The sequence below is a fragment of the Neopsephotus bourkii genome, unplaced genomic scaffold (genome assembly GCF_033783945.1).
Source record: "Neopsephotus bourkii isolate Nb327-2 ecotype Australia unplaced genomic scaffold, CSIRO-AGI_Nbou_v1 NB_1792, whole genome shotgun sequence".
NCBI classification, from domain to species: Eukaryota; Metazoa; Chordata; class Aves; order Psittaciformes; family Psittacidae; genus Neopsephotus; species Neopsephotus bourkii.
In genome coordinates, this window is record NW_026902266.1 from 7,461,684 (window position 1) to 7,489,356 (window position 27,673).

General features: G+C 42.9%; 2 protein-coding genes across 4 annotated transcripts in view; one reads left to right on the forward strand and one right to left on the reverse strand.

The window, feature by feature from the left end:
- OSBPL5 (oxysterol binding protein like 5) overlaps nt 1-27,673 on the reverse strand; it is a 186,618-nt gene that overhangs the window by 130,572 nt on the left and 28,373 nt on the right. Inside the window, exons 1-2 of one of the 3 annotated variants that reach the window (XM_061380235.1) lie at nt 15,859-16,167; nt 15,192-15,431 (exon numbers count right to left, since the gene is read on the reverse strand). The exons of 1 other annotated variant lie outside the window; for it this stretch is intronic. In XM_061380235.1, the coding sequence (XP_061236219.1) occupies nt 15,192-15,431; nt 15,859-15,936 (318 nt within the window). In that variant the 5' untranslated portion in view covers nt 15,937-16,167. Of the gene's footprint in view, nt 1-14,538; nt 14,592-15,191; nt 15,432-15,858; nt 16,168-27,673 lie in introns of those variants that run through there. One more of the 3 variants, XM_061380237.1, reaches the window with a different exon arrangement.
- PTPN5 (protein tyrosine phosphatase non-receptor type 5) overlaps nt 1-27,673 on the forward strand; it is a 307,304-nt gene that overhangs the window by 26,317 nt on the left and 253,314 nt on the right. The window lies entirely within an intron of this gene.

Genomic DNA, 27,673 nt, shown 5'->3' on the forward strand with positions numbered 1-27,673 from the left:
TCCTTGGTTTACATGGCAGAAAGGAGCTGGACCAGCTTTTCCTTGGTCAGCTCAACCAGTCATTGGATTTTATACGTGGGATACAGTGGACTTGCACAACCAGGTGTGCAGAAGAGCCTGATTACCCTGGCTTAGCAGGAAACATCAAGTCACATCCAGAAGAGATCAGAATTCAGTGCCCACACCTTTTCAAGGGATATACAGAGCTCAGGAAGCCTCCCCTGGTAAATCCCAGTGCAGATCAACTAAAGGAAAGCAGATGACAGAAATAAGTTAAATGCTGCTACTGTAAAGCACCTTAATTCCAAGCACACCTCTGAAGCTAGCAGCATCAATTCCAACACCACCCTTCATAATTACAGTACAGGAGCCTGTCTCCACCCTCACAGCTAGCTTTAACTGCTCTCACTTCTGGAGAGCTCTTCACCAGCCACACTCATTCACATCAATGTTTCAGTTCTCTCCATCCACCTTATTACTGTCCTCCACCATCAGCTCTCTGACAACTGCTTGAGCAGCATCTTGCGGTGATCAAGGATAAGGATTTCAGGATACTACTTCAATACCAAATCTCAACAATAGCAAAACATGCCAAGCATCTTGTTTCAGATGAACTGAGGCAGCTGTAAGAGGAAGGGAAGAAGCTGGGGTAAATGTTAGTAACCAAACAATGAAGTCTTCCCTGACTTTGTCCATGAAATACAAAATGGTAACATTTTGTGGGCCTCATCATGGCCCACAATCATTTAGGTGCCAAATAATGTACCTGTAGTGATTTCTGTTCCTACACCAGCTGTTCAAGTCTCTCCTGGGCAACTTGATTAGGAATCTGATATAGTGATATAGGGTCATTTCAACTATAGTACATTACTAGCTTCTCACAAATACTCCTCTCTGCTTGGGGAGAAATGCTTACCCATCAAACACCTTCGTGCTTTCTCTGCTTGCCGTATGCTGCAATTATTTGTTTTGGGACGGCAGATCTCTGGACAGTTAGCAGGCACATTATCTTCCTCAGCAACAGTACCAAGAAAGGAAAGCATATAAATTACAGCAAACCTAAGGCTGCCTTCATTTATCCTGCAAGGAACAGGATTTTTTTTGTGTGTTTCTAGTGCTATTTCCTTTTGAACAAAGACATTGTATCACTGCTCCCAGCTCTCCTTGCCCCAGGAAGGGGCAGTGATAAATACGTACCCCAGTGAGCTCCCTGTATGAAAGTAGAACTTCATGGAGGGAAACCTTTTCAGCACAAGGTGCTTGAGTTCTGCATGCTCTGGGGGAAACAGGGGAAGGTTCTCAGCCTTGATTTTACACACATTTTACACTTGTAGAGCAGCTGTTGTCTTGCATACTGGAAAGAATCATAAACACCTCGTAAAGGGCATATCCTGCTTGCACTTACAAACATAGCAGGCCCCTGACATTCTACAGGTCATATTCAGTCCATGAAACATGCAGAGCTCAGAGAAAACAAGACCACAATAAATGCCCAAATGCATACAAAGATAATTCCTTTACATATTCAAGGCATGAGTACAATCCATGGGCTTCATTTACTGTTCCTATCATTTGCTTTGTGCCTCCACCCACCCAGTTATTTCGGTAGGATTTAGATCAGGTCCTAAATGGATATAGAGAATAAAATTAAAAAAAAAATCCATTTCAAACTAAGGAGAGGTTGGAAACAATTTATTGCTTTCATTGAAAGTATTTAAGCCACTTTGGCTTGGAAGAACTGCACCAAAGGAAGGAAGGAACACATGTATCTACCTGAGTGGGGTGTCTAAAACACCAGGAAGAGAACTGTGGAAATAAAGCTCTAAGCTACTAGCTACCTTGATTTAACTGGGGCTTCAATTTTTGATCTGGATTTTATTACTAGTAATAAGGAGAGCTGCTGAAGCATTCCTTGTGTTTCCTCAATATCTTTTTATCCAGCAGTCACTGGAACAGATTCAGTGTCAGTTGGCATCTTTTCCCCAGGATAGCCATTTACATTGGCAGCCTCTAGCACTGACCCAACACATCAACTCACACAAAGGAAAAATCACCATTAGCTAAAAATATCTGAAAGAAAATAAAAAAGTGGCTCAAGTGGTATTACCCTGCCTTCTTTCCTTCACTTTCCTGTGACACTGAGATAGTATCTGATATTTGCAGGACCGCCTGATTTATTAGTTTTTAAATAAAAGTGGGAGACATTTCCTTGAATTACATTTATGAGGAAAAAAAAAAAGAAAAGCAACCTGATAACTGTTTTGTTTTTTGTTAACAATCCATCCAAAGCCTACAAAGAACTAGTGAAAATATCAAGAAAAAGCCCAGTAAATCTTATTTCAGTTGTGAATGAAAACAGTGGCAGGCCATGACATACTTTCCCTCGACTTTCCAGAAGCTGCTCATTAAGTCCAATTTTAAGTTGGGGTGGAGAAAAGCCACAGAAATTCCCAGGCTGAGATAACACTGGTATCTGATAAACAAGAAATGTCACATCAGTCAGACAGACTTGTAAGGAAGATACCACTGTCGTGTGTACACAGGCATCAGCATTACACAATGTGTTTGCCCCAGAGCATCCTGCCTACCTGCTCCCTTCCTGTTCAGCTTCAACATTCCTGAAATTAGAACCATTTCTCCAGCTCTATTAAAAGTTTCCACCTTTCTTTCTGAGCCTGCTTAAAGACAGTGCTGGCTAAACAAAGAATTTGGGGGTGGAAATTAGTGTATTTTGAGAGACATACTCTGGCGAGCAGGAGGACCAGCTACAAATCCAAACAGAGCAACACCAGTTGCTTTCATAAGGGAAAGCTTCTGTATCCTTTCTTATAGTAGAAAGGATCGTAAAGAAGAAAGAATGACCTCCATATACAAGTCATCCTAAGAAAAAGATACTTTAAAGGTAGAGCTCAATACTTTTGTACAAGTCTGTTTAGGTACCTGGCAAACGTTTGCTGAATGAAGAGCAGCAACATGTTGTTTGGTTAAAAGCACATACAGAAACACACTTATTCTGTACAAGCACAATAAGCTTTTAGAGCATTGAAATATGAAAGGCTAGAAAAGCAGGGATGAATGCGACTCATATCCCTTGGGATGGCAGGAAGCTGGGAATGCTCCTTCAGCTCTCAAACAGCTAGCAGCTTGCTCCACCTCATTTCATCATTTTATAATGCAGCCACCATTGCCAGGACCGATACACAGAGTCCCAGCACATACAATGCTCTGTAAAGAAGTAAAACCCACTGGGTTGCCCAAGAGTGCTTCAGCTGAAGTAATTCAAATGGTAAAACAGGACTTTCTGAAATAAATCCATGTCATGGATCTAGCCGGTTCCCAACACCAATTACTGTTATACTGAATTCCTGGGTAGCTAAATAAGCAGCTTCTGCACACTGGACCTTCATGCAATGACACTGTAAAACCTGACTCAGCCAAAAACTACACATGCTGTTTCTCCCAGTAAAGACCTTTCAACGCTCCCTTTTTTTAAAGTATTTACATTAAAATTAGTTTTGAGAGTGGTCTGGCAGCAAGAACTGCAGCACACCGTTCCTGTGTCCACTGTAGCCATATAATTGTTATAATCGAGCTTTCTAGGCATGGATTCATAGATACCTACAGAGATGCTTTAAGGAGAGGCAGCAGCAAATGCTCCATTACAAGGGAAACAAGCCAACACTCCCCTGCAAGCCACTTCTCCTTTAAAAAAAAGTACAGCAGCTGAGCTGCCTCTGTGCAAAATGTAAGTTACCCTAATGCACAGCACTAGCACTCATCAACCTGCCAACCTGCAGCAGTGCCTGTTGCCACCACAAACATTAACCCTGTCAGGAGCCACCACCTTTCCCTTCAAACTCCCATGAACCCACCCAAGCTCCTTATTGTGGCCAGTGACCCAGCATCTCCAACTTCACAGCTGACACCCAAGCACTACTGTTACATTTAAGAGAGTGTCTTGCCTCCAACAGTACAAATCTGTATCGGTAACAGCCCCTCGGGGTTACAAGAACAGCCCAGCAGTTTCAAACTGAGGCACTGCAGAGACAACAATTATTAGGGAAGTTTGGAAACAATGAAAGAAAAGGACACAATGTTGTATTTCACTGAATTACTGTACTTTAGAAATAATAGAGAATCATTAACACAGAAAAACCTTGCTAAAAAATGGGAACATACAACATGTTGTGAACCTGAGGCCAGAGAAATGATTCCAGCAGCCTTTTAAATCAACTTAATGTCTCATTTTCCAAGTACCAACTTCTGATCATTTTTTTTTTCCACTACTGTCTTCAGTGTTCAAGGCACACTTTTCTTGCATCATCCCTATACCCTGCTTAAGGAAAGGACAAATCACTGCAAGAGGGGCCAGTAGCATAAAGAATGCTAGGGAACCTGGGTTTTTTTTATACATTCTTATGCATTTGTACCAGCTGGTAATTCATCTTTTAGAAAGCTGTGGGTGGCTGAAATTTCATTGCAAGGAAACCATGTTCTGTTTAATAATAATGAAATGCCATGGTTTGTAGTAAGTAGCTTTTTTCCTTGACCTTTTTATTACTGGCAAAATATCAGCAGATTATAAGAGTTCAGAAAAAAGTTCAGTGTTATCAACTATGATAAACAACCTTGTGTTGTCACATACCAGACCAAATATCCCTCCTCTTTCTCCACGTACCTAGTTTTCCAAAACAGTTCTGATTTATAAAGAATTATAGATAGCCAACAGTCTGAATGCCAAGTGTAATACTGCAGGTGAACAGGGCTTGCTCAATTCCTGGAACCATAAACAAGTAAGGGAAAGAACAAAAAAAGCAAGAGTCAGAATGCAACATTACTTCTCTATGTGGTAGCTGCAAGATCACTGCTGGCATCACACACAAAATCTTTATCTGAAATACAGAATCATGAAAATCTGGAAAGAACCCAGGGTAAAAAAAGAAAAAACAAACAAAAAAAACCCCAACCAAACAAAAAACAAATAACCCCCCCAAAAAAAAACACAAACAAAAACACCAAAAACCAGAAGGCATCTCCGAGTCTTAGATCAACTGTAAGGAGAGATTTAAGGTGTTCAACCTACTTATCAAAGACACTTAAAGCATCACCTGAGCACAGACTGCAATTACTCAGAGGGAAAAGATATCAGAAAGCTGGAAAAAAATGAAGCTAGAAAAAAGCCAGATTAGAGAGAAAGTACACATCTTTTACAGCAAAGGTAATTACCCTTTGCACACATTGCTGAAGAGCATAACAGAATCACCAACAAAAATTAAAGTGTACTACATGCCTAAGACACATGCCATAATTCAACCAGAACTTGCCAGAGGTTAAGTGTCTCAGTCTAAAATACTGTGGTTTGCAGACGCAAAGACAAGTGAGATTGGTAGGACTGATACTCCTGGATCTGACGACTAGGATGGAAAGAAAAACTGAATTGTCCAAAAAGCAAACTCCAGCCTTCCTACCTGAGCCCACTTACTCACCAGAGAAACACTTTACAAGATCACACCAAGTGCTGCAGTCTTTCTCCAGGCTGGCTGAGCGCTGTACCTCACTGCACTGAAAGCAAGCAAAAGGGCAGCCTTAACAGGCAGCTTATATTGCTTGTTAACATTTCCTGCCCCTAAACACCACATTTATTCTCCACTTAGCTCTTCTTAGGTTCATTTCCAAATCAGCCTGAAGAAAGAACTGTTTTACTGATTTCTTTTTTATTATTACTTCATATGCTGTTTCATTTTCTGGTACTCAAAACTAAATGGTACAGATATTTACAGTACTAGGAGTCTCACCTGTGGCTTATCTAAGACAGATTCACTGAGCCAACAGCTTACAGTGCTGTAGGATTGCACATTAAACATGTTACAGTATAATTCAAAGCTTCCTACGGGCACTGTCTATGCGTACATCTCAGCTCATTTTCAAAACATTATTAAGAGCTACACTAACTCTATTTAATTTTGATGCTAGGTGAAAGCCAAGAGCATGACAAAAAAAGTAGCTATGAAAAAGAAAAAAGAAGAAAAGATCAGCCTAAGAGTTCCCACTAGCTTTATTCAGAGTAGAAGTACATACTCTGGCTAAGACAGGACAGACATACAAACCCAAATAACCCAGAGAAGAGATCAGACTCTCTCTTCCTACCCTCATAACAGTCTTGTAGGCCAGTAGTGCTGGAAAAGAAATAAATAAAAACCAACCCCAAAACTTACTTTCTGTTCATTACTTTTCTGATGCAGACAGAGGCACAGGGGTGCAAACAATCTCCCCACAGCTACATGAGGCCTGTGATAGAAACAGGAACTAACACTGATCTCCCAAATCCAAAGCCAAACCCCTTAACCACAAAATTATCCTACTTCCATTGCCTCAACCTGTCTGAATCCAGAGGTATTGAATTAGTGGGGGAGGGAAGAAACCGGAACATTTATCGGGAATATTTCTGACCCACCTAGAAGAAGAGGCTGCTTTACATTAGTGTAAGTCTCCCATACTGCAGTCCAAGGAATTCACAACAAAGGCATGAACTTTTAGTGTCAAAGTACCCAGCTTTCCAAAGTTCAAGTAAGGCTGACACAGACCCTCCATCAAATAAAGCAAAATGCCCCATGTTGTGTAATGGTTTTTAGACAAGGGACTTAGAACACTCAAGAGATTAAATAATTCACACAATTCCTTTCCCCAGGGGTTCACATCCAGTCCAGATCACAAGTGCCGAGTACAATCATGCGCACTCTTGATGGACTGCGAGAGGTAAGAATGGCCTGAGCACAATTCCCAGAAGACAAACGCTCATATGGGACAAGTCTCTGTGGATCAGCTTGGCAGCAGTCCTAGCAGGACAGCAAAGGAAGCCAGTGGAGAGAACACTGCAGAGAAGCGGCACATTGGATCCTAGGGTACAGAGGTGAACAAATGCAGGAACACACTTTGTTGTTCCCTTGACAGCTTCAACATCTGAAGACCCAGTGAAACCCTGTTCCAAGCAAGAGAGGCAGGGTGTGCTTGCAGCAGCTCCACATTAAAAACACAGACACCACTCATTCACACCAAACATGCCAAAACAAAGAGCTGGCGAATTTTTACATAGTATTTAGAACTCTGCACACCTTGTGACTTGCTCAGACACTCAAACAAGGGAGCCAGAGGGAAGCAATTGTCCACACAAGCTGCCTGTAGCTCCAAGGAAGTTAAGCGCAGAGGCAGGTGGTAGTGAACGACAGAGCAAGCTGGTGTGCACCCACTCAACTAGCTCAGCCAGCCCAGGGACTCGGGCTGTTGCAACTTGCTACAAGCAGAAAACAGCAGCAAGCCACACCTTGCTCTGCAGCATGAGTGTAGCACAGGGAGAGCGGAGCGTTTAGGGAGCCATAGTACAATCTGGTGCCTTCGGAGCTGACTCCTGAAATAGCATTTTCCATGCAGTGCCCCTGCTTATGCAGCTCCAGGCTTGGCTTGAAGGTGGAATCTGCTTTTTCACTTTATTTCCACAGCCATTTTCAATGGGAGTGCCTGCTGTTTCCTTTGAGAAACTGCTGCATCCCTGAGGTACAAAGGGCAGAAAGCTCTTCTAGAAAAACCTGAGAGTCAGCAATAGAGAAAATACATTAAGGACCACATTGATGCGGATTTTCTTTCAGTCTGGATCAAAACTTAAATCTCTTCTTTTTTTCCTTGCTGTGGTAATAATGCACAGCTATTTATTATGCTCATCTTAACCAGAAAAGCTTCTTTCAATTTAGCACTTAATGTAATTACAGTAAATTAAATAGTGTCTAGAAAATGTCTTACTTTTTCAGCTATTATCTTACCTTCATGAAACAATCAGTTAAAAGTGAATCTAGCTGTTAAACAATAAGGTTCAGTGAGCAGAAAAGCAAGATGTTCAGCTGAAAATTGTTCACATTCTATTTCCAAATTGAATACCACATCTCCAAGGGAAAACAGGAGAATCTCATTAAGGAAAGCGTAATGTCCCCTTCGCATTGCAGAGATGGTACTTGAACACAAATCCTCTGTTCACTATCATTCACTTTAACAGTTTTCTTTTTATATGAGGAAAAAATATGCATTTTACAAAACAAGGCAAATTACTGCCTTTGTGTGCTTTCAGCAAAAGGTCTCTCCAGCTAGCAATGTATTGTTGATGTGATTTCTTCGAGACACGCATGGGGTAAAAAGCACTTGGCAGCCATGAAGTGAATGGGAAAACAAGAGACTTCAAGAGCACCATGATGTTAGACGCAGCACAAGGAGGCCAAGATGAAATCATGTAAGAAGCCATGTCCATTTACATGCCATCTAATAAACACATGGTGATAAGAGGTAAACACTTGGAAGATCCAGTTCTGCAAACACTGACTCACACAAACAAGACCTTATTTAGATCAATCTCACTGCAGACTGATCTTGTTTGCAAAGGCAGAGTACATGGATTTCATGCCTATTCACATCTGTACCATGGGAGGATATGAAAATCCCAAACAAAGATCTTCCCTAGAATCTCAGTCTGTTTCAAGCAATTAATTCCTACACTGCCATTCAGGGAAAAAAAAAAAAACAGGAAAAGGAAAAGACAAAGCACCTACAAGATGTATCCAAGAGAGGCTCTTGGTAAATGGCCATTCTATGCTCTCATAAATAAATCAAACACTGGCTTGGTAATACTTGAACTGATATTAGAAGCATTTTTTAACACAATGTAAGCATACGAGCCATCAGGAATAAAATACTAAGCAGGAAATATCTTTATTATATTGTTGTTCAACAACTGGGAGAACATTAGCAATAATCAGCAGCCAGCACTAGAACTGCTTTCTGCTAACTGTGCATCTTGTGGGTAACAGCAAAGCTTATGTTAACACAGTGATGTCAGCTGATGACAGCTTTATAGCAGAGAACAGTATATCGTATATATCTGGTAACAGGAATCTTTAGCACTGAGAGGATTGTTGTGGTTAAATTTCTTCTGAGTCACAGTTGGTTGTTGCTCAGTATTTCTCACTTGTTCCCTACCTACCTTTTATTTCCTCATGAGGATGCACCTGTTGGGAGAAGAAAATAAAACTGGCACTGCTGCACTGTCTCTCCTCTAATTTAGAGGAGTTATTCAGGATCTTGCTTACACAATGGGATTATTTTAATTTATACTACAGAACAGTCCAACAGCAGAAGCCAAGGCCAGAGTGCACTGGACATTGTGAACTTAAAATAAAAGGTAGACCTTGACATGAAAAAATATGTAATCTAAGCAGACATAAGAAAAGGTGGAAAATGTCTGGAAAGCTGATGTTAACACATCCTGGCCATGTACCTGCTCTGGGCACTAAGGAACACTTCTCAGATACGCTCAGGGCTAGGGGATCCTCCCAGGTTCTCAGCACCTCACACTCTTGGAAAAGCTTTAAGCACCTACGTTGAGGTTTTCCACATACCAGAACTTGAATACCAGCTTGGAAAAAAAACAGGTTATATGCTTGACAGTCTGGGCTTGGTTTACACAGCCTACAGCCCCATCCACAACTACAACTCCCCAAGTTTACTGCAGTGCACAGATGCCAATGTGCCTCCCGTGATACGGAGTCCACAGAGAAATTCAAGTGGTAACAGGAGTTTGATTATAGGCAACAAAGCCTTGGTGGATCATCAGTCAAAAAAAGAAATAAAAATGGGGCCTGGTTTGCATCCACTGAACCTGAATTAAAACCAAACAAAAAATCCATTTATATTCATCCTTATCAAACTACATCTCTTCAGTGAGCACTGTTACAGAGTGAGGCAAGGAGTTTGGGCCAAATTAACAGATGTTAAAATGGAAATAAGAAAAATCTATTTTAAACCAAGCTCAAAAATACAAAGACTCTGTATTTCATGTCTAACACACCTGTGTCCTGCTCTAGATTGACAAATAACAGCGAGCTCCATGTAAAGCAGCTTAAATTACCGCCTTGCCCACTGATGCTGTAATGTGTATGGTGCATTTAGTGTTCACAGAAAGCCTTTGTAATCCAAGGATTTACTACTAAGGGGGAAAAAAAAAAAGGGGGGAGGGGGGGAGGATATTACTCAGACCCAAACTGTATTGGACCCACATATGAAATAAAAGGTCACAAAATGATGAGCAAATCCAGATTTCTTTTCTTGAGAAGGTAAGGGGGGGGGGGGGGATATTTATTGTATCAGCAACTATCAGGCTTGCAGTGTTGCACAAGGTTTGTTTCAAAGCAGCACAGCAAGAAAAGGCAGAAAGATTTATATTACAAAATATAAATCTCATCTATTCGCATTCATGCCAGAAGCTTACAGGAATAAGCCTCCTGGCCCAGCAATTCCAGTGGCAATTTCACATTCAGCTTTCAGGGATTTTACAGATGAGCCAGGAGCAACTCACTGATGGAACTGTGCAACGTCTGATAAAGTGTCAAAAAGCCTCAGTCTCTTCCTACTACTGCTACATAAAAGTGATTCTCTCCTCGTGCTAAAAGTCATAGAAAGAAAAAGGAAAAAAAAAGAAGGAAAAAGAAGGAAAAAGAAGGAAAAAGAAGGAAAAAGAAGGAAAAAGAAGGAAAAAGAAGGAAAAAGAAGGAAAAAGAAGGAAAAAGAAGGAAAAAGAAGGAAAAAGAAGGAAAAAGAAGGAAAAAGAAGGAAAAAGAAGGAAAAAGAAGGAAGGAAGGAAGGAAAAATTGTTCTTTTCATTCTGCCAAGATTACTGACAGTGAGTAACAGCTACCCACACCACGCAATGCAGCAGTCCCCTTCCTCTCCTCACTGGGATGTGGCAATTGTTAGCTGTGAGGATAGAATTCCCTGTCATTGTAATCTGAGAAAGGAGCAAAACAATTGGACACTGCAATGCTAGAATAGGCTTTGCCCTCTTACCTGGCATCAAACAACACAGGTAAGAAAAGCCAAGTTCTGCAGTAGTGAAGGTGGGAAGGAGCAACAACACTTAACAGTTGCCTGGAACAAACTGCCTGGAAATCAAAGTGCCTTCTAGAGCTATCTCATGGTTTTGCAGTGAGGAAACCAAAGGAGAGTTAGCTGGACACTTCTGTGCTCAAAGTTCTGGGATGCAGAAGGACCAAGTTCACATTCAAGCTTTCCACTCAACACAGAGCTAGACATTTAATCACTCAATGCCTCTCTTCCACATTTTATAGATAAGCAGCAAGTCTACTTTTATCTCAGCCTCTGCTGATCAATTTAGACAGCATATGCTTCAGGACTACTACAGCAACTTCCCATTTGGGTAATACACACAAAACAGCGATTACATTATACCTTGGGGGTACAATTTCACATTGATTGATTCACTGACAGATGAGACAGGATGAAACAGACAGACTTGGCATTGGGGGTTTTTACACTGCACATGTTCCAGTTTATTAAGTACATGTGTATTTCTGTTTGGCCTTTACTTGGTTAATTTTACACTGACATTGTAATCATTCAAATGGTAACTGGGTTGCCAAAAGACCCAAATTCACACAGCCCTGTAGCTGATTCCGAAAAAGTCAAAGCTTGGCTTAGAGTTTAACAAAACACATACAAATACTATCATCAAGAAGGCTGCCTGCACAATAAGGTTAATGATACTAGCCCTTAGCACAGACCTCAGTGACACATTCAGAAAGGTATACTCCTAGCTGTTTATTAAACGAGGAGCACAAAAAAGCCTCTTCATTAAGAGTTTGATTTACACACCTATAAAATCCTTCAATCCGAAAGGGCTGCAAAGGCAGTAATGGCGCAACTTCAACTGTAACGCTACAAACACAGCATAAAACTATATGAGACCAGAGAACAAGGGACATATATGCCTATGGGGTTTTAGGCAGGTTGCAAAAAAACCCGACCAAACAAACCAACCAACCAACCAACCAAACAAACAAACAAAAACCCTACAAAAAACCCCAAAGCTGCCAACAAACAACTAAGCCACTTTTCACATCACTCCATTTGTGATGAGCAGAAACCATTTAAGGCTGCTTCCAATTTTGCAGAATAGTCTCCTTTAATCCCTAAGTCTTTGTATTATACAGGTTCATACAGAGTACCTAGAGCCTGACGCAAGCACAACACCCCTACACCTTGAAATAGTTTTGCTATTTCCTGGCTCACCTGATCTCACATTTCAAGCTCAGGAGATAGCATTCATGAATTGATTTTGCTCCCACTAGCTCCAGAGAAGCAAAGGAGAGGAGCTACTAATTGAATGCTGGTTTAAAATACACAGTATGCTAAAATATGCTGAGTCCACCTGGTAGTAAATTTTGCAGGCAGGAAAACTGCTCCTAAAGAGTAATCCATCACCTTGTGGAGAAGACATGAAGAAGGCAGGCATGTACAACGGGAAGATGAGGCTACAAAACCAGGACAGCTTGCAGACAGGTGTAAGAACTACTTGGGATTTGGGAGAAAGTCCTCAGCAGCTCATCCTCTGGAGCAATAAAGCAGCAGGCAGGAAGGCCTGGCCAGGATGTACTCTGCTCCTTAGTCCTCCACAGAGGCTCAGCAGCAGTTTATGAGGGCAGAACCTGTGATTTAGACACAGCCCTAAACAATTAAAAGCACCACAACCACACTGCTTGGTAAGGAGGGCTGTGAGCTCCATATGCAACAGGATCTAGGAGGAGTTTGCTCAGTCTCAAAAGCTGGGTGCTCGGGGAAGCACAGCACAAATGCCAGCAATGACAGTAAGGAGCCTGTGCACGGAGTAAGCAAGCCCAGTTCAACCCTGAGACAGGCTGGCATAGCACATCATTGTCATTCTTGCCCAAACCCGCATTTATTTGGCATTTGGATTGTTTGCTCCCATTCCCCTGAGTTGCTTCTTGTGTTTCCTTTACCTTAGTAACCACAGCAGGCATGCACAAACACCTACAATGTGCTGCCAGAGACGGCTCATGTTGAAGAGAGGAGATGTAAGGAGCAGCATTTCTGGCTAAGAAAACACTGCGCTATTAATGCTCCAAAGGCAGGGAGGTCAGGAGAAGATACACTAAATGCAGCTTTTTCCCCAAATAAAACAGGAGATCAAATGGCATGAGTTGCAGAGGGAGGTCTGTGCTCCATGGCTCAGAAGCAGCAGGACCCTCCTGACACACTTCAGGGCAGCCTCATTTTCACCTCTGAAGCCCTTGATCCAGCCCTAAAAGACTTTTGCCACTGGCAACAGTGACAATCTCATGACTGCTGCCAGCAAGTAACAGGTCCCTTGGACATGAAGTGAATCTAACCCAATTCAGATCAGCTTAACTACAATTTTTACGATCTATGAACATAACAGGAACTGGTTGAGTCAGTCTCTCTCTGAACACAGCACACTGACTTCAAACACTGCCCATTACAGTTTATAGGAATAGCCTTTCCATAGAGATATCCCAGATTCCAAACTGCAGCACAGTATCAGCCAAAGAGCTATTTTTTTCCCTGCTGTAGCTAAGAAAACACCTTGCTAAATACCTAGCAATGGAAACTGAACCACCTGTACTGTGCAACCCTCCCTTCCCACTCTCCTGATGAATCAGTGTTGCAATAAAGCACATGGAATTTAAATTAAGTACGGTGAAAGGACTACAGCGGTATATCTGCCTTTCAGTTACATTCATGTAGCACCATCATTAAATCAATCCTTAGGCCCACATCAGCCACTTCAGACCAAAACAGGCTGCCGATATGTTTAAGGCCTGCACTTTTCCCCTTGAATCAAGAATTGCCATTCCTACCTTGATCAACAGTGGCACAAAAATCACCCCTGGTGCCAAACCAGACTCCCTTGCTGCCCTCACATCTTTTTGGCCCACCTCAGACATCACCCTCTTCACCAGGCTGGGTGTGAGCATACTCTAAGGGTCATCTACTATAACACCATGAGCTGCCCTGCAGAAAAGTGTGAGGTGTCCCTGCCCATGGCAGGGGGATTGGAATTGGATGATCTTAAGGTCCTTTCCAACCCTAACTATTCTATGATTCCATGATAAAACACCCATTCTCCACTTTGAACAGGAAAGCATACCATGCACAGGCTGGAAGCCACCACAGAGCAAAGCCTGAGATTTATCTCCCTCCCTCCCCATTCACACCTCTTTTGAGATTCGCTGCCAAGGAGGAAAGGTGGCAAATGGGGACACATCCAATGCAGCAGCTGCTCTCTGCTGTACGGACCTTGCTGAACACTGTCTTGTATAAAGAGAGGGAAGGAATATTTTGACAACAAAGATCCTGCTGCAGCTGGATAAAGTGAGAAGGTGACTACACAACTTGAAGAAGTTTCCTCCTCACTCATGTTAAACAATTGTTTCACACTGTAACACTTTAGGTTTTCACAGAGCTCAAAAAAACCCCACCATGGTTTCTGATCCAGACAGTTCTATTTATATATATTTATTTCTCCGGGAATGCTGCTTCACTTCACTTGGTGTAAGCTAAAAGCATTTCCAAACTCAACTCTGCATGGTTTTCATACAGCAATGCAAATGGTCTCCAGCATGGTATCTGCACAAGTGCCTATAGAAAGGTAATTAGTATCCTCACACATAGCCAGTTAGCATCAGTGCAGACAATCTGATTACAATTTCCTCAGTACCCTGGAAGAAATACATTAAAAATGGGTTCCACCAACCAGATATGCCCACATGTCTAAAGAAACGATGTCACCTTGACAGCCCCCAATCCCTCACGCCACGCTGCCACACACCAGCTGTGCAGCCCTGCCATGCATAGATGACATTGGGTTGGGGGGGGCACCCACAGTGCCCACTGCCAAATTCCAAACTGCAACAGGTACACACAGAAATCACACAGAAAGGGTAAAACTACCTTGCTAGGCATAACCTGAGCACAAAGCATGGGCAGAGGCAGCAGGGTTACCCTCCGAGAGCTGTCAATGCTCAGCCTCTAACTGAAACGATTTGCTCTTAAGATGACTCCGGGGTACCACATTATGCTTCAAAATAGGCAGCCTGGCTGCATGGGGGACAAGGACAGGATCTGGCTTTGGGGGGAATGGGGAAGTGATGTTATTGGTGTAATTGAGGGGGAGGCGCTATTTGCTTTGCGAGGGTTATTTGGGGAGGATGGTTTGGGGGGCATTGGGGGCGAAGGTGCAGCTTTGGGGGGCTGAGCGGGGGATAAAAGGCTCGGAGACAGCCGACCCACTAGAGGAGGGGGAGCCCGGCGCATCTTACCTCGTCGGGGCGGCCGAGACCCCCGCGCGGTGCCGTTTTCAGCACGCCGCGCCCTGCCGCCGCACCGCCCGCATCGCCGACGCCGGGAGCCGCGTTGGGTGCGGTGGGGTGGAGGGTGCACGGGTGGGCCCCGCGCAGCCGCTCCCCCCGCGGCACGGAGTGCGCTGCGCGGCGGGCCGCGGCCGGACAGCTGCTCGGGGAGGCGGCGGCAGGAAATACCAAAAGACTGATCCAACCGCGCTAGGGAGGGAGGGAGGGAGGGAAGAGAGGGGGAAATAGAGGAAAAAATAGAAGGGGGAGGAAAAGCGAAAAAGGGAGGAATTAAAAAAAAAAAAAAAAAAAGGAAAGAAAGGAAACGTGCAAAATACGGGCGGGATCGGCGCGGAGCGGACGCGGTGCTCAGCCCTCCGCACCGCCCCTCGGGAGCGCCCCGGGACGGCTCGGCCTCGCCCCTCTGGAGCTTGGCTTGGTTTGGTTTGGTTTGGTTTATTATCCCCCCGCAGGGTTTTCTTCTTTCTTCTCCTCGGCACAGGGAGAGGCTGAAGCTAAGGCAGAGTAAATAAAGAAAAAGAAAACCAAATCCAACCCCCTAAATAAAAATCATGCGGACCACCCAGCCCCCCAAGCAAGCAACTCGCCATCCATGGGGCTCACTGACGACATGCACAAGGTAATGAAGAAAAGTCAACCTGAGGAAATCGGCACGCTGAAGCCTTCCAGCTGCAGCAGCACTTTGTCTCAGCATCCAGCCATACGCCTCCTCCGACGCCGTGACTCAAAGGCGCCCATGCAATATGCAGCCCTGACACGCAGCCGGGCACGTTCCCAGCTCTGCCTGTGCATCAGAGTGAAAAATCAATCCCATGGCAAGCACGGATCCCCCTAAGCTCCTCCAGACGAGGAGGACAGCCCAATCATAGTATCCCTGGTCGCAGCCTGCCTGCCACTCCGGGGAAGCGTGATTTTGCAGGCAGTAAAATATCTGGTAAAACATCACAGGCAGACAACAGCCCAGCTACACGTATCCAACCGCTGCTTCCCCTCCCCTCCACCGTGCGGGTCCCATGGTTGAAGGCTTGACCAAGAACAGGATGCCAAGTGGAACTTCAAGCCTCCTTCTTGGCCACAGGAAAAGGTAATGCCAGAAGTACATCCAAACTCAGAGCAACAGAGTTAAAAGGCACTCAAAGTTTCTGAAAGCAGAAATCACATGAGGGAATAACATGACCAGCATGTGTGTCTGACTTTCATCAGAGTCATAATCACCCAAGTACAGCTGAGCCCTTGCTGCAAAATACAGTCTGGGGCTCAGACTCATGCTACTGAAACCAGAAGTGTTAAACGAGATGCCTGAAGTGCTCTGCCACCCCACCCTTCACAGGAAAAGCTAGATTCCTTTTACTGTGTGCAGCCTCTAAACTAAGACAAAGACCCACAAGCTCTGATGTTCCTCATGCTACCTAGAACGCCAGCCTCAAACACTGAAGAGCAACAGCTCATTAGTTGAGAAGGTCTCCCAGATCCAAGAGAAAAATCCTGAATTCATCCAAAGCTACAAGCTCTACTTGGACCAAGACACACAATTTCTCTCACTGCTTCCAGCAAACTACAGCCCATCCACAGACTGTCAGGCATCACCCTACATCACTTACCCCACATGCCTAACATTACCTAGTAGAGGTAGCTAATTTTCTTCTGGTGAGCTTGGTGGTACATAGAAAAATAGGTACCTGGGTAGGAATATGGTACTCAAGGGGAAATTCTCTATTTTTGCTCTTTCCTAAAAATTCTAGTACAAAGCAGGACTATAAACAGACCACACAGCCTAAACTGTCCCTGGTATTCAAGAGCCCCTATAGCCCTCCTCTACCCATTAAACATGCCCCTGAATCACTTGCACAGGCAGGAAATTAGTACATTCACCTGTATGTGTAGTAATTTTTGCCATCACCTGCAAGGTGTGCAGAGTTGCCATCGTTCCAGCTGCCTTCAAGTTGGTTACAATTTTGACTTAGTCCTCACCAAAATTTTACCCTGAGGGCAAGCCTGTGCTGTGCAGTGGGACAGGACACTGCACAGAGATGCCAGAATAAGCACAAGCCAAGGCCACTTGTCACTCCGGCTCAGGGCACTGTCAGGTGGAGCTACTGTGTTGGAGGCCAAAGCAGCTTCCCTGGCTCATTCTACCTCTGCCTGCTTCCTCTTGTCCTGCGTGCTTCAGGCCATGCCAGGCTCATCTATGTGCCCTATGTTCCCTTCACCCTTCTGCTTTTTCAGGTTGGTTCACTTAAATGCAGCCAGGTAGTTTGCCAGCACCTTGCCTGGTCCAAATGGTTTTTTCACTAAACCATGGGTTTGACATTGATCCTTCTGTCTGTATCCAGATTGGTTTTGTCCAGCCAAGGCAACAGAAGTAGCTCCTTAGCTACTTTGGTACCGAGATCTAGGGCTTCTAGCACACCTACACGAATCACAGTGAGATTCATAGTCCACTTCCCAAGGACTTCTGTTTTAAAAGTTCTAAAAATTCTTTTTAAAGTATTTTGGCTAAAGTTTTCTACTGGGTTATTTTCTTCTCAGGCAATCATTCCATGATTATTAACATTTTGCCTTTTCAGTGCCACATCGCCACACAGAGCTCACTTAAAAAACTCAGCATCCAAAAACATTCCTCTCAAAACAGTTAGAGACCCTGATAAAGAATAACACTTCATGTTTTCTTATGTGTTCTAGGACAGCGCATGGGCCTTAGAGATGTGGCTACACAGAGCAGAAGGCTTGCCAATAAAACTGACAATGTTTTGTGAATAAAACTGGACCATCAGAGAAAATTTACATCAGCTGGATGCTTTGTATTGTGTAGCCATGGCATTCCTGATGTGGTCCAGGGAGCCCTGAAATTGAATTTGCTGTGTCTGCAGACCTTGCACCAGATGGGTCTTCAGAGTCTGGGTTACACAAGAAAAGCAACATCCATCACTTCTCTGCCTGTCTGTCGAAAGCAGGACATGGACCTGTTCTCCCCTCACAAATACTCTACAGAAAGGCAGGGAAACTGAATCATGCAAACACTAGTATTTTTAAAGATTATTGTCCACAGCCCTCTAGTGTCTGTTCTGTTAACAGCCATTGAGAAAACAAAACATCTACTCGGGCTCTGCTGGTTATGATTCTTGCCTGTGCTGTCTGCAGTTCAAGCAGGTATACCTGAGCTGCCCATAAAGCCCTAGCTGTGGAGTACAGAGCACATGACCCAACCCTGCTTTTGGGGTGAGGTTTGATGTGTGTACCAGCTTCTGTCCTAATACCACATCAACTTCCCAACTTAAAGCTAATTAATCAGTGTCCTCCAGATATGACATACCCCTTTGACAAAAGTTCTTTGATGGATGTACGTGGCAGTTAGGGCTGAGTTCCCTTTTGGGTTCAATTCTCTTTTGCAAGAAACCAGCCTTCCTTTCAGGGGGTCTTCAGCTGTGATATTTTCTTTGGGCATTTGCCAGTGTGTGTAACACTTACCTTTCTCACCACAGCATTATAACTGTGTTCTAAGAGGGCTTGTAAACTGGTGTTAACTTGATCACCGGCAAAGGTGACAAAAACAGCAAAGCACAGTAAGTTGCAACTGTAATGCTTGGAGAGTGAAGTTAGGGTGATTCGGTTGTGTTACTTGAGTCCTTTACAATCCAATAGTGCAACCCAGAGAGCTTAATAGTCAGGGCACTTAAAACCAGTATCTAATGTCTTTTTATGCCAATGCTAGATGTGCAACAACGCACTATTAGTGCTGTTTTAAAACTGTGATAAAGGCAGACAGGGAGGTGAGCTGCAGCAACAGACACATCAGCAGCCTCCTGTTTACTCTAGATAATGATTGCAACACTTTCCCCCTGCATCTTCCTTTTTTTCAGTCCTTCACTTTCTGCTAGCTTCTGAGCTCCTCTTGCCCCCAGTAGAGATCAGAGCCCACCTATGTGAAATGCGAATATGTACTCATTTTGCAGTGTCAGGAAGACTTGCATTTCATGCTTTCTGTATCTCTCAACGTATCTACTATAGTTCCACAAGCTCCCATTTACAGACATAAAGGCTGTTAAATACCATAAAATCCATCAGATATATTTATCGGCCTCTATTAAAATGGAAATTAAGAGGAACAATCATATTCCTATCATTATAATTAGTAAAATGTCTCTACAGCCATAACCACATTAATCAGACACCATATGAATGGCTGTTAACATTGCAAGATACTTGTCCTCAAGCTCACGGCACTTGGCAAGACAAGAAGCAGGAAGCTTTAAAACAAATGAGTGAAAAAAGAAGTTATTAAGCACAGGTCTTTATTATTAGCCATACGCTTCAACACAGATGTATACAATTAATGATAAGCAAAAGATCACTTTTACCCGCATGTGTTTTCCAGTGCAAAGTTCCTTTTAAAAAGGGATATTTAATGCCATGGCTGGCTAGAGGAGGAGTTATTTGTCAACAAACAGTAGTCTGTCTGTTCAGAGCTCCAAAAAAGGGAGTCCACAGCTAAACATGTTTGCGCATTTTACAGTTTGAAAACCAGAGCTGCTGCTAAACCAGGTTCCTAATTGCAAGGTTGCTAGAACGGGCCTCTGGGGAAATCAGTCAGAAAAACCCACAGACATCTCCCTGGGAGCCACTGGCGACTGGAGTCCTCTTGTGGCAAAAGGTAGAGGAAAATTTCCAGCAACTGATGACTGCTGAAAGTTGGGGCCCTGCACGGGAGGCTGCAGGGTGACAGACACAGGAGGTATCAGCTTTTGGAAGGAGTTTTGTGTCACATTGAGGAACATGAAAGCAGCAGCATGAAAACTTCACAGCTGGCAAAGGGCAAGCATCAAAAGGAGCAGAAAGCCACTGTGTTTTGATACTGTAGACTGCACTTCTGTTTCCTTTAGCAGCTCCTGTCTGGTAGTGTGTTCCCTGCTGAGACGATGTTTCGAGCTGGGTTTTTACCTCCGTTAGCAGAGGTAATATTTCCTCAGTGTTTTGCTAGTGAGAGCTTTTCTCCTGGCTAACGTATTCGTGATATAGTAACACAGGCCAGGTCCCATCCTTCTTGTCAGTCTGTGCTGATGGGTAGGTAACGCAGTTCTGCTGTGTTGTTTTCTACCTGCAGTGGTCCCTATGGATTGCCTTGAGTTCTGCTTAAGAGACATTTCTTGTGAACGATGGATGTTGGCCATGTTGGCTCCATGCTCCCTGCCTGGAGCAGTACTAGACAAGGTGGAGTAACTAAACAACCTGAAGGCCTTTCTTCACCCACATACTGTGGTCAGAAATTTTCAAATGTCCACATCTGGGCTTTGGATTACAGCAAAGAAGATATCTAGCCAGGAATTTCACCCCATGGGTAAAGCCTCCAAAGAGCTCACAAGCCACTCACAGCTATAACAGCCCTGTAAATAGGGTTTGAACTTTCAGGAAAGAGTCTCCAGCAATAGATTGTAGCAGAGACTTTGGAGGCAGTTTTAAAGACCTGCCAGTAACAAGATAAAAGAGCACAGATGTTCTTACCTGCTTCATTTTCTTTATATGACCTGTCATATGCGTGGATGATGCCCTGCTTCCTACAACCTTAACCCCAAGGGTGTTTTTCAGGAGTCTAAACACAGTGTAATTTCAGCTACTACCCAGCCCTCACCCCAAAGAGGCCTTTTGTGATCTTATGTATCTTATATTAATCAAGACTTCTTGGCCAGCTCACCTTCCCTACCCTACACCCTTGCTAACATAAGCTCTTGTCTCAAGGGGGCTTGCATTTCACAAGTCCTAGATTAAGGTCTGTGCTGGGAGGTAAGACTGTTCTTCCACACAGCTTAGTCTTGCTACAGCTGGAGTCAAATGAGGATTAATTGTGACTACTCAAGGTCCTAATTTCTTATTCCTTATTCCTTATCTGAAGGCTGTTCACGTCAAGCACCATGAACCTGTTTTGTTTTCCAGTAAGTGTCTAAACAAATTAAGCTGAATGCTGTCATTATGGCTTTGGTGTGAAAAATCTATCAGAGTTTGGTCACCATTGATTTGCTCCTGCAGGCCTGGTAAGTATCTAAGTGCAAGTCTCAGAGGGCAGCCCAACGTGCTGAGCTGATCTAGAGAGCAAGGCTCCTTCTGCAACTAGCAGCAGGCTGGAAAGCAACTGAGATAGCAAGGATCTGACAAACTGTCTAGTGAAATTTGGGCTAGATTTCAAAACCCTTCATAAGAGATGACATGAAACCAAGTTGCTATTCAAAAACACTACAGTAGCCCTTGTTCTTAGTCATATTTCAAGCTAATTGCAGAGCAAACTAGCTGTTATAAAGTGTTGAAAGATTAAATGAAAACATACATGTATGTATATGCATATATGCATACAAATATATATGTAAATGATTTTCTTTGCATGAGTGGGTAAGACTGGAACATCCAAATCAGTATCAATAGCTGACATGTTTCTGAATGACCACCAGTTTTCTCAACAGCTAATGGGAAATGCCCATATGAAATCAAACTTTATAAACAGACAGAGGTTTTGGGTTTATTTTTCTTCCTGCCTCAGATATACTTTGGAACAGGTGCCAGGAAGTTTAATCTGTCTGGACAGAGTGCTGTTGTCATACAGGAAATATCAGAGTGAGAAGAAATATAAACATATTTCTATAAAAGATTTGATTATCAGGCTCATAAATATAGACACAGATCTTTGCATAGGCCAGTACCAATCTCTCTACACATACTCATTTAATTATTGACTGATTGAAACTCTGTTCATAGACAGATCTGGATCTACGCAGACAGAAAGTCACAGCTTGGTTCTGCTTTGTTCATTACTTCATTCTCTCTAGAGAGGGGCATTTTGACTTACAGATGGCTGACTGTAGTTCCTGACACCCAACATATGCGATTGATCTGTAAGTCAGGCCAGAGAGTCACCAATCTGATCTATCAGTAGCTTTGAATTAACACTATATCATATTTCCAAGCTTGCAGCTGCTTCCAAATATTACAGGTTGTGTTTGTTCTCATACTTGACCTCTTTTATTTTGCCTGACTCTTGACTCTTGCAGCCAACTCATCTCTGATAAATTATGTAACCTTTCACAGCTTCTTTGTTGCGCTGCTCTCTGAAATCCATCTCCTGTCTCAGGCCATGATCAAGCAAAAAAAAGTCTCCTTGACTGCTGCAATTCATTTTAAGGATTCCTTGTTATTGTTAATGCCTTCCATGAACAGAACACTGCACTTGCCACAGGGGATTGAATGAGATAAGGAAGAGAAAGTACAACAGTATTTTCTGCTACCACTGAAGGGCAGCTGGCTTATTGATTTGTCTGTAAAGAGGGATACCAGTATTTTTGTTCTCCTTTTACTTCAGACAGGGAGACCTGTCCAGTGTTCCTATCACAAATTACAATTGTAGAAGTAAAGCACAAAAAAGTGAAGCCTGGAAGAAAAAAACTTCTGTTTCCCCAGAACAGATCTAACACTATCAAAGACCATGCTCTGGCTTACAGCCCAAAAGAGCAAGACACCAGGGTTTGTTCCAGAGCAAAACATCCGTTTCTTTTATGCCACAGAGGACCTGGTTTGATCTCAGAGTCGTTGATTAGATCTGTGCTACTGAAATCCAAACACAAAAGCGGTCCCACAGAGGATGGCTGGATTTAGCTATTTAAGTCTTCAAATAGTGGAATAGCAGCTTGGGAAGTGTGATGGTGACCACAGAGAACTGTAGTTCTTTGCTCTATCATTTTGAAAATAAAATTATTAACACATAGCTGTTTTCAGCCCTGATGAGCTTTATTGTTCCACTGCCATTTGTTATGTCTCCTGACCCCCTTGTACAGTGAAATCAGGCTTGCTATGGTGTGTGGCTTTCTCACACTATTGCTAGATTAAGAAGCACGAGCAGATTTACAGGGTGAAGAAACTGGTAGTGAGGATGCAATATCTACTCTATTTACATTTCAGAGACCTGGCTTTGTACCAGCTTTAGTCTGGTCCCATCCAGCCAGTATCTGTCAGCAGCTACAGTGAATTAGATACGCTCCAAGAGTACATCTTCCCATGATGTTTCACTGAAGGGGAATCCAGGTGCGTGTACTCCAAGGCTGCCGTGGCTATGAATCAAAGAGCAGTAAATAAAGGCAATGTGGAGATTTACCTTAAAAGCCCATTGATGATCTGAAGGAAAGAAAAGGGGGGGGGGGGGGGGGGGGGTGTGGAATGAAATAAGAATGACGTCTGAGATAAGAGTATGCTGCTGACAGAAAAAGAGATACTGGTGGAAAAAATTACTGCTGAATGCAAAGAGACTGATTTTAGAATAACACGTCACCTTATCTACTGACTGGTAATAGTTCCTTAGCTTTGAAAAGCCCTGGAGCACATTGCTTAGCCCTTCTATCATACACTCCCCTCAGTTACTACTTGGCAGTGAGGGTAGGGCTACTTGCCCCCACTTCACTTTCAGGGGGGGTATAGCTGTGTGGCAAGTGGGGTTGTTAGCACACATGTGGCACTGCTGGAAGCAGAACCCACAGCTGGAGCACTGCAGTCCCATATTCCACCCAGGCCTCCAATTAAGCCTTGCAATGGAGCCAAAGGCTACTGTCTGCAGTCAGACACTGCCATATGGTAGTCTTATGATACTGGTTTGAACCATGTTAAATGTAGCAGCCATGAACTTCGAACACTCATGGTAAAGATACAGGGATTAATAGTAAAACCAGCTTCTAAGATTAGATGTCTTTTTCAAAAGGCAGTCAGTGAGAAACATACCATAGTTCTGAGCAACAAATGCTGTCTGTGGTTACATAGACCAAGAATAAATATACAGATATGTGAAATGTGTTGAAGTGTTATTACTTGTATTTATATTTGTATGACTATAGGACTAGAGGAGTAATGTTGATCAGGAATGTTTGAATGAAAGCAGAGTTCAAGACCATCAGTGATCTCTTGGTACCCAGAACAAGAGACCCTCTAGGACTCTATGACATGCAATTAATCTTTGTTCTGTGCTTTCCATTAGATCCTTGGGTATAAATGAGAGAGTAGAATGAAATGTTTTATTTAGCTGATCTCAAGGGGATACAAATAGTTGTGTTTGAATATGGAAAGCTAACTTTGTAGTACTTTGCAAAAGTATCGTAAGTAACCCCTGGCAAAAGAGCTGGGGTTTTTTTTGTTGTTTTTTTGGGGGGGTGTTTGTTTTTTTTAAAGCAGAGCAGAGTCCAAATGAAGCTTTTTGGGTGTGGGGTCGTATTAAAACCTTAAAATTATCCTGTTTCTATCAGAACTGTCTATCAAACATCTAGCCAACTATCAAACATCTAGTTCTATCAAACATCTCAGCCAACTTGTGGCTCTGCAGCAAAACTCTATTTCTCACAACTCTGTCAAACTTGCAAGTGAAACCAGATGAAACTGTGAGTTCTGGAGTCAGAAAGCTTATGGGAGGCCGGTAGCAGGAGTGGCATGGACACGAGGCTCTGCTGGTTAAAGCCAGAGTGAAGTCCAGAATATAGATTAGGTTTGAAAAGTTCCACTTGCCAGTGGTGGGAGATTCTTTTTATCAGGCAGCAAAAACATAATAGAACTGCAATGAAGAAATATCATTTGATGTCAACTGGGTTTGAAGTTCATTATGTATTCTTTTACTTTACCTGAGAAGGTTGCTCTGAGGTTGGGTCACTATTATGTTGAACAGGCTGGTAAATTTTAGGGATACTTCTCTTGAATACATGTCTTAGAAGCCTGCTTATACAGGTACATGCAGTTTCTCCCTGAACAGATGTTACTTTTTACAAAATGACAAGGCTATCATCTGTGATGAATACTAAATAGTTTCAAAAAGCCTATTCTGCAAGCTGGTATAAAGCATAGAGCCCAAATGAAAGAATGGATGTCTGGTGAGGAAAATAATGTCTTCATCAGACCAGGTCCTAGTTCTGGCATCTGCTACTGTACAACCCTTTTACCTGCTTACAGTTCTTAATATGCAGGATGGAGCCTTTCCTACAGACTTTGTTTACTTACTTTTCAAATTCTTGATGTCAGTGAATGTCTTACCTACCATGTCTAGAGCTGCAGTTACTCCTATTCTGATATAAATAACAACATTTTATTTCAGTTCAGTATTGCACTTTATCGTGTGCAGAGAAAAACAGTCTCTGATTTGTTCTTCTCTATTGCTTTCCTATGAATTCATTAGATTTTTCCCTTTAAAAGACCCCAGGGGTTTCTAAAAGCACCAGTGAGTTTTCAGAATGGAATATATTTTCCAAGAGTAAAAGGACCTGCAAAGCAGAAAACTTACCTTTAGAGAAGAGACCAATCCATCAGAGACAGTGTCTCTACCTCTGTGTTTAGGCTATTGCCCACCTAGAAAAAAAGCCCAAACTAATAAAGGTCTTTCTATGCCTTCTTTGTAAGAAGGCCAGTAAAATATATCCTAAATAATATTAGACTAAAAGCATAAGGCCAAGAACGGGCAATAATTTCTCTTCCCCTATACTCTTTTTTTTAACAGAAAGAAAAGCTTGCGTGGTGTGGTACCAGTATGCTTGGTAGAGAGAGGCTGGGGGTGGAAAGGTAGGAGAGCACTGTCTGGAGACAGAGCACACTGTCAGTTCTTACAGCACAGGTTAAAAGCATCAGCTCCAGAAAACACAAAGGATTCAACGTCTGGCAGTTGCTTGGCAGACTTTCAGTTCATTTGTAAAAGGAAATTCTGTTCTGTTAAAATGGGAAGGGAACTCTCTGAACACCAGATGGATATAAATAAGATACCTGTGAGTTTGTCTATGTAGATTTTGGTTTTTTCCTGGTTATACAGGTCTAGTTGAGGGTTTTGTATTAGACCAGAGTGGAATATTCTGATTTTAGGTGAAGTCTGGATTTTTGTCAGCTTAAAGAATTCATGCAGCAACATAAAGTAAAAAGGGCAGGCCTTGATTCTATACACAAAGTGTCCTTCTGGGAACTACTGCTGGTTTAATTACAGAGGCTCAAAGTCTCTCCCTTTCCTTTTCTGTTATAACTATCCCATGTTGATAAGCAGAATTTGAAGAGAGACTGAACTGATTTCTCTGTTGCATGATATTCACCTTCACTTGTAAGCCAAGGTGTCTTCCTTTCAAGTATTGTAACTGTAATGCCAGTAAACATTAACTATTTCACTTCCCAACCACACAAACAAGAAATCAAAGGACCGAAGGAAGTCTGGTCTAACAACTGACCTTCAGAAACACTTCCCAGAATACAGAGCTTGAAGAACACAGATGTGTGCATAAGATAAATATATTTAATCCTGCCTCCAATGAAACTGCAAAAAAAGTTGGGGGCGACACCAAACCAAGTAATTTTTCTGGAAAAAGCTAGGTGTGCGCTCAGCCTTCAAATGCTTGAGAAATAATGCTCCTGTTAACACAGTTCTGTCTTGCTCTCAGAGAGACACCCCTCTTGAGCTCTGGAAACTTACAGTGCCACCCCAGAAGCGTAGCACTGACCTGATGGATGGGCAAGGGTTGTTGGGATGTTTTTATTGAGCTGCAATCCCTTTCTTCGGGGACTTCCGGAGCTTCAGTTGCTGAGAACAGTTTATCTCAAAGTATGATAACAGGGAGGAGTGATAAAGGGAACAGGGACAGGTAATCTGCTGAATTCATTGCACTACACAGAAATTATGCCTTGAAGAATTCAGTTAACTGTCTGTTGATGAAAGAAGAGGTTTTAAAATTACAGAAGTAGCTAGCATCCAGAGCTAGTAGCTCTGAATGAATTATATACTATGGGTTTGGAGGAATTCTGTGAGAAGCCTTCTGTCAGGGTTTCAGAGAAGAATCACTGTCAGTTTTCTGAGCATCTCGTGATGTAAGAAGCAAAGCTGGAAATCACCTCTACAAGACGGAATACATACAAAACACATAGCATGATATAGGTCTGAATATAGCTGTCTTCCAGCGCCAGGTTTCTGTAGCTACCATAACACCCAACATGTTCTCCGATGCGAAAGGGCTCCCAGTGCACATAAATCCTCACAAAATGGAGCAAATTCAGCCCATTGTGCTATAAAAATTCTCCATGCAGCTGTCAGAGAAGTACACCTGGTCAGCCACAAGGCCCACAAACACCCAAAGTGTGGCTTTTAACTCTGCAAAAATTTGCTTACAAGAGTAAATCTTTTGGCCCTTAACAAACATCCTTGAAGGAACAGGACAGCTCTCTGCAGTAGCTGTTAGACTGACATCATGTAAACACTGATTTACCAACTGTACATTCCTCCCAACAGTGCGGCTTTTTGAGACTCATATTTCTACCCAGGAAGGCAAATCTTTACTAGAAGAAAGAAGAAAGTGCAGTGGAAGGGCAAATTAGAGCAGATGAAGATTTAAATGTACACAAGCAAATGAGTTTGGAGAGAAAATTAAGTAGTCTCATGATATCTCATGCCTAATTGT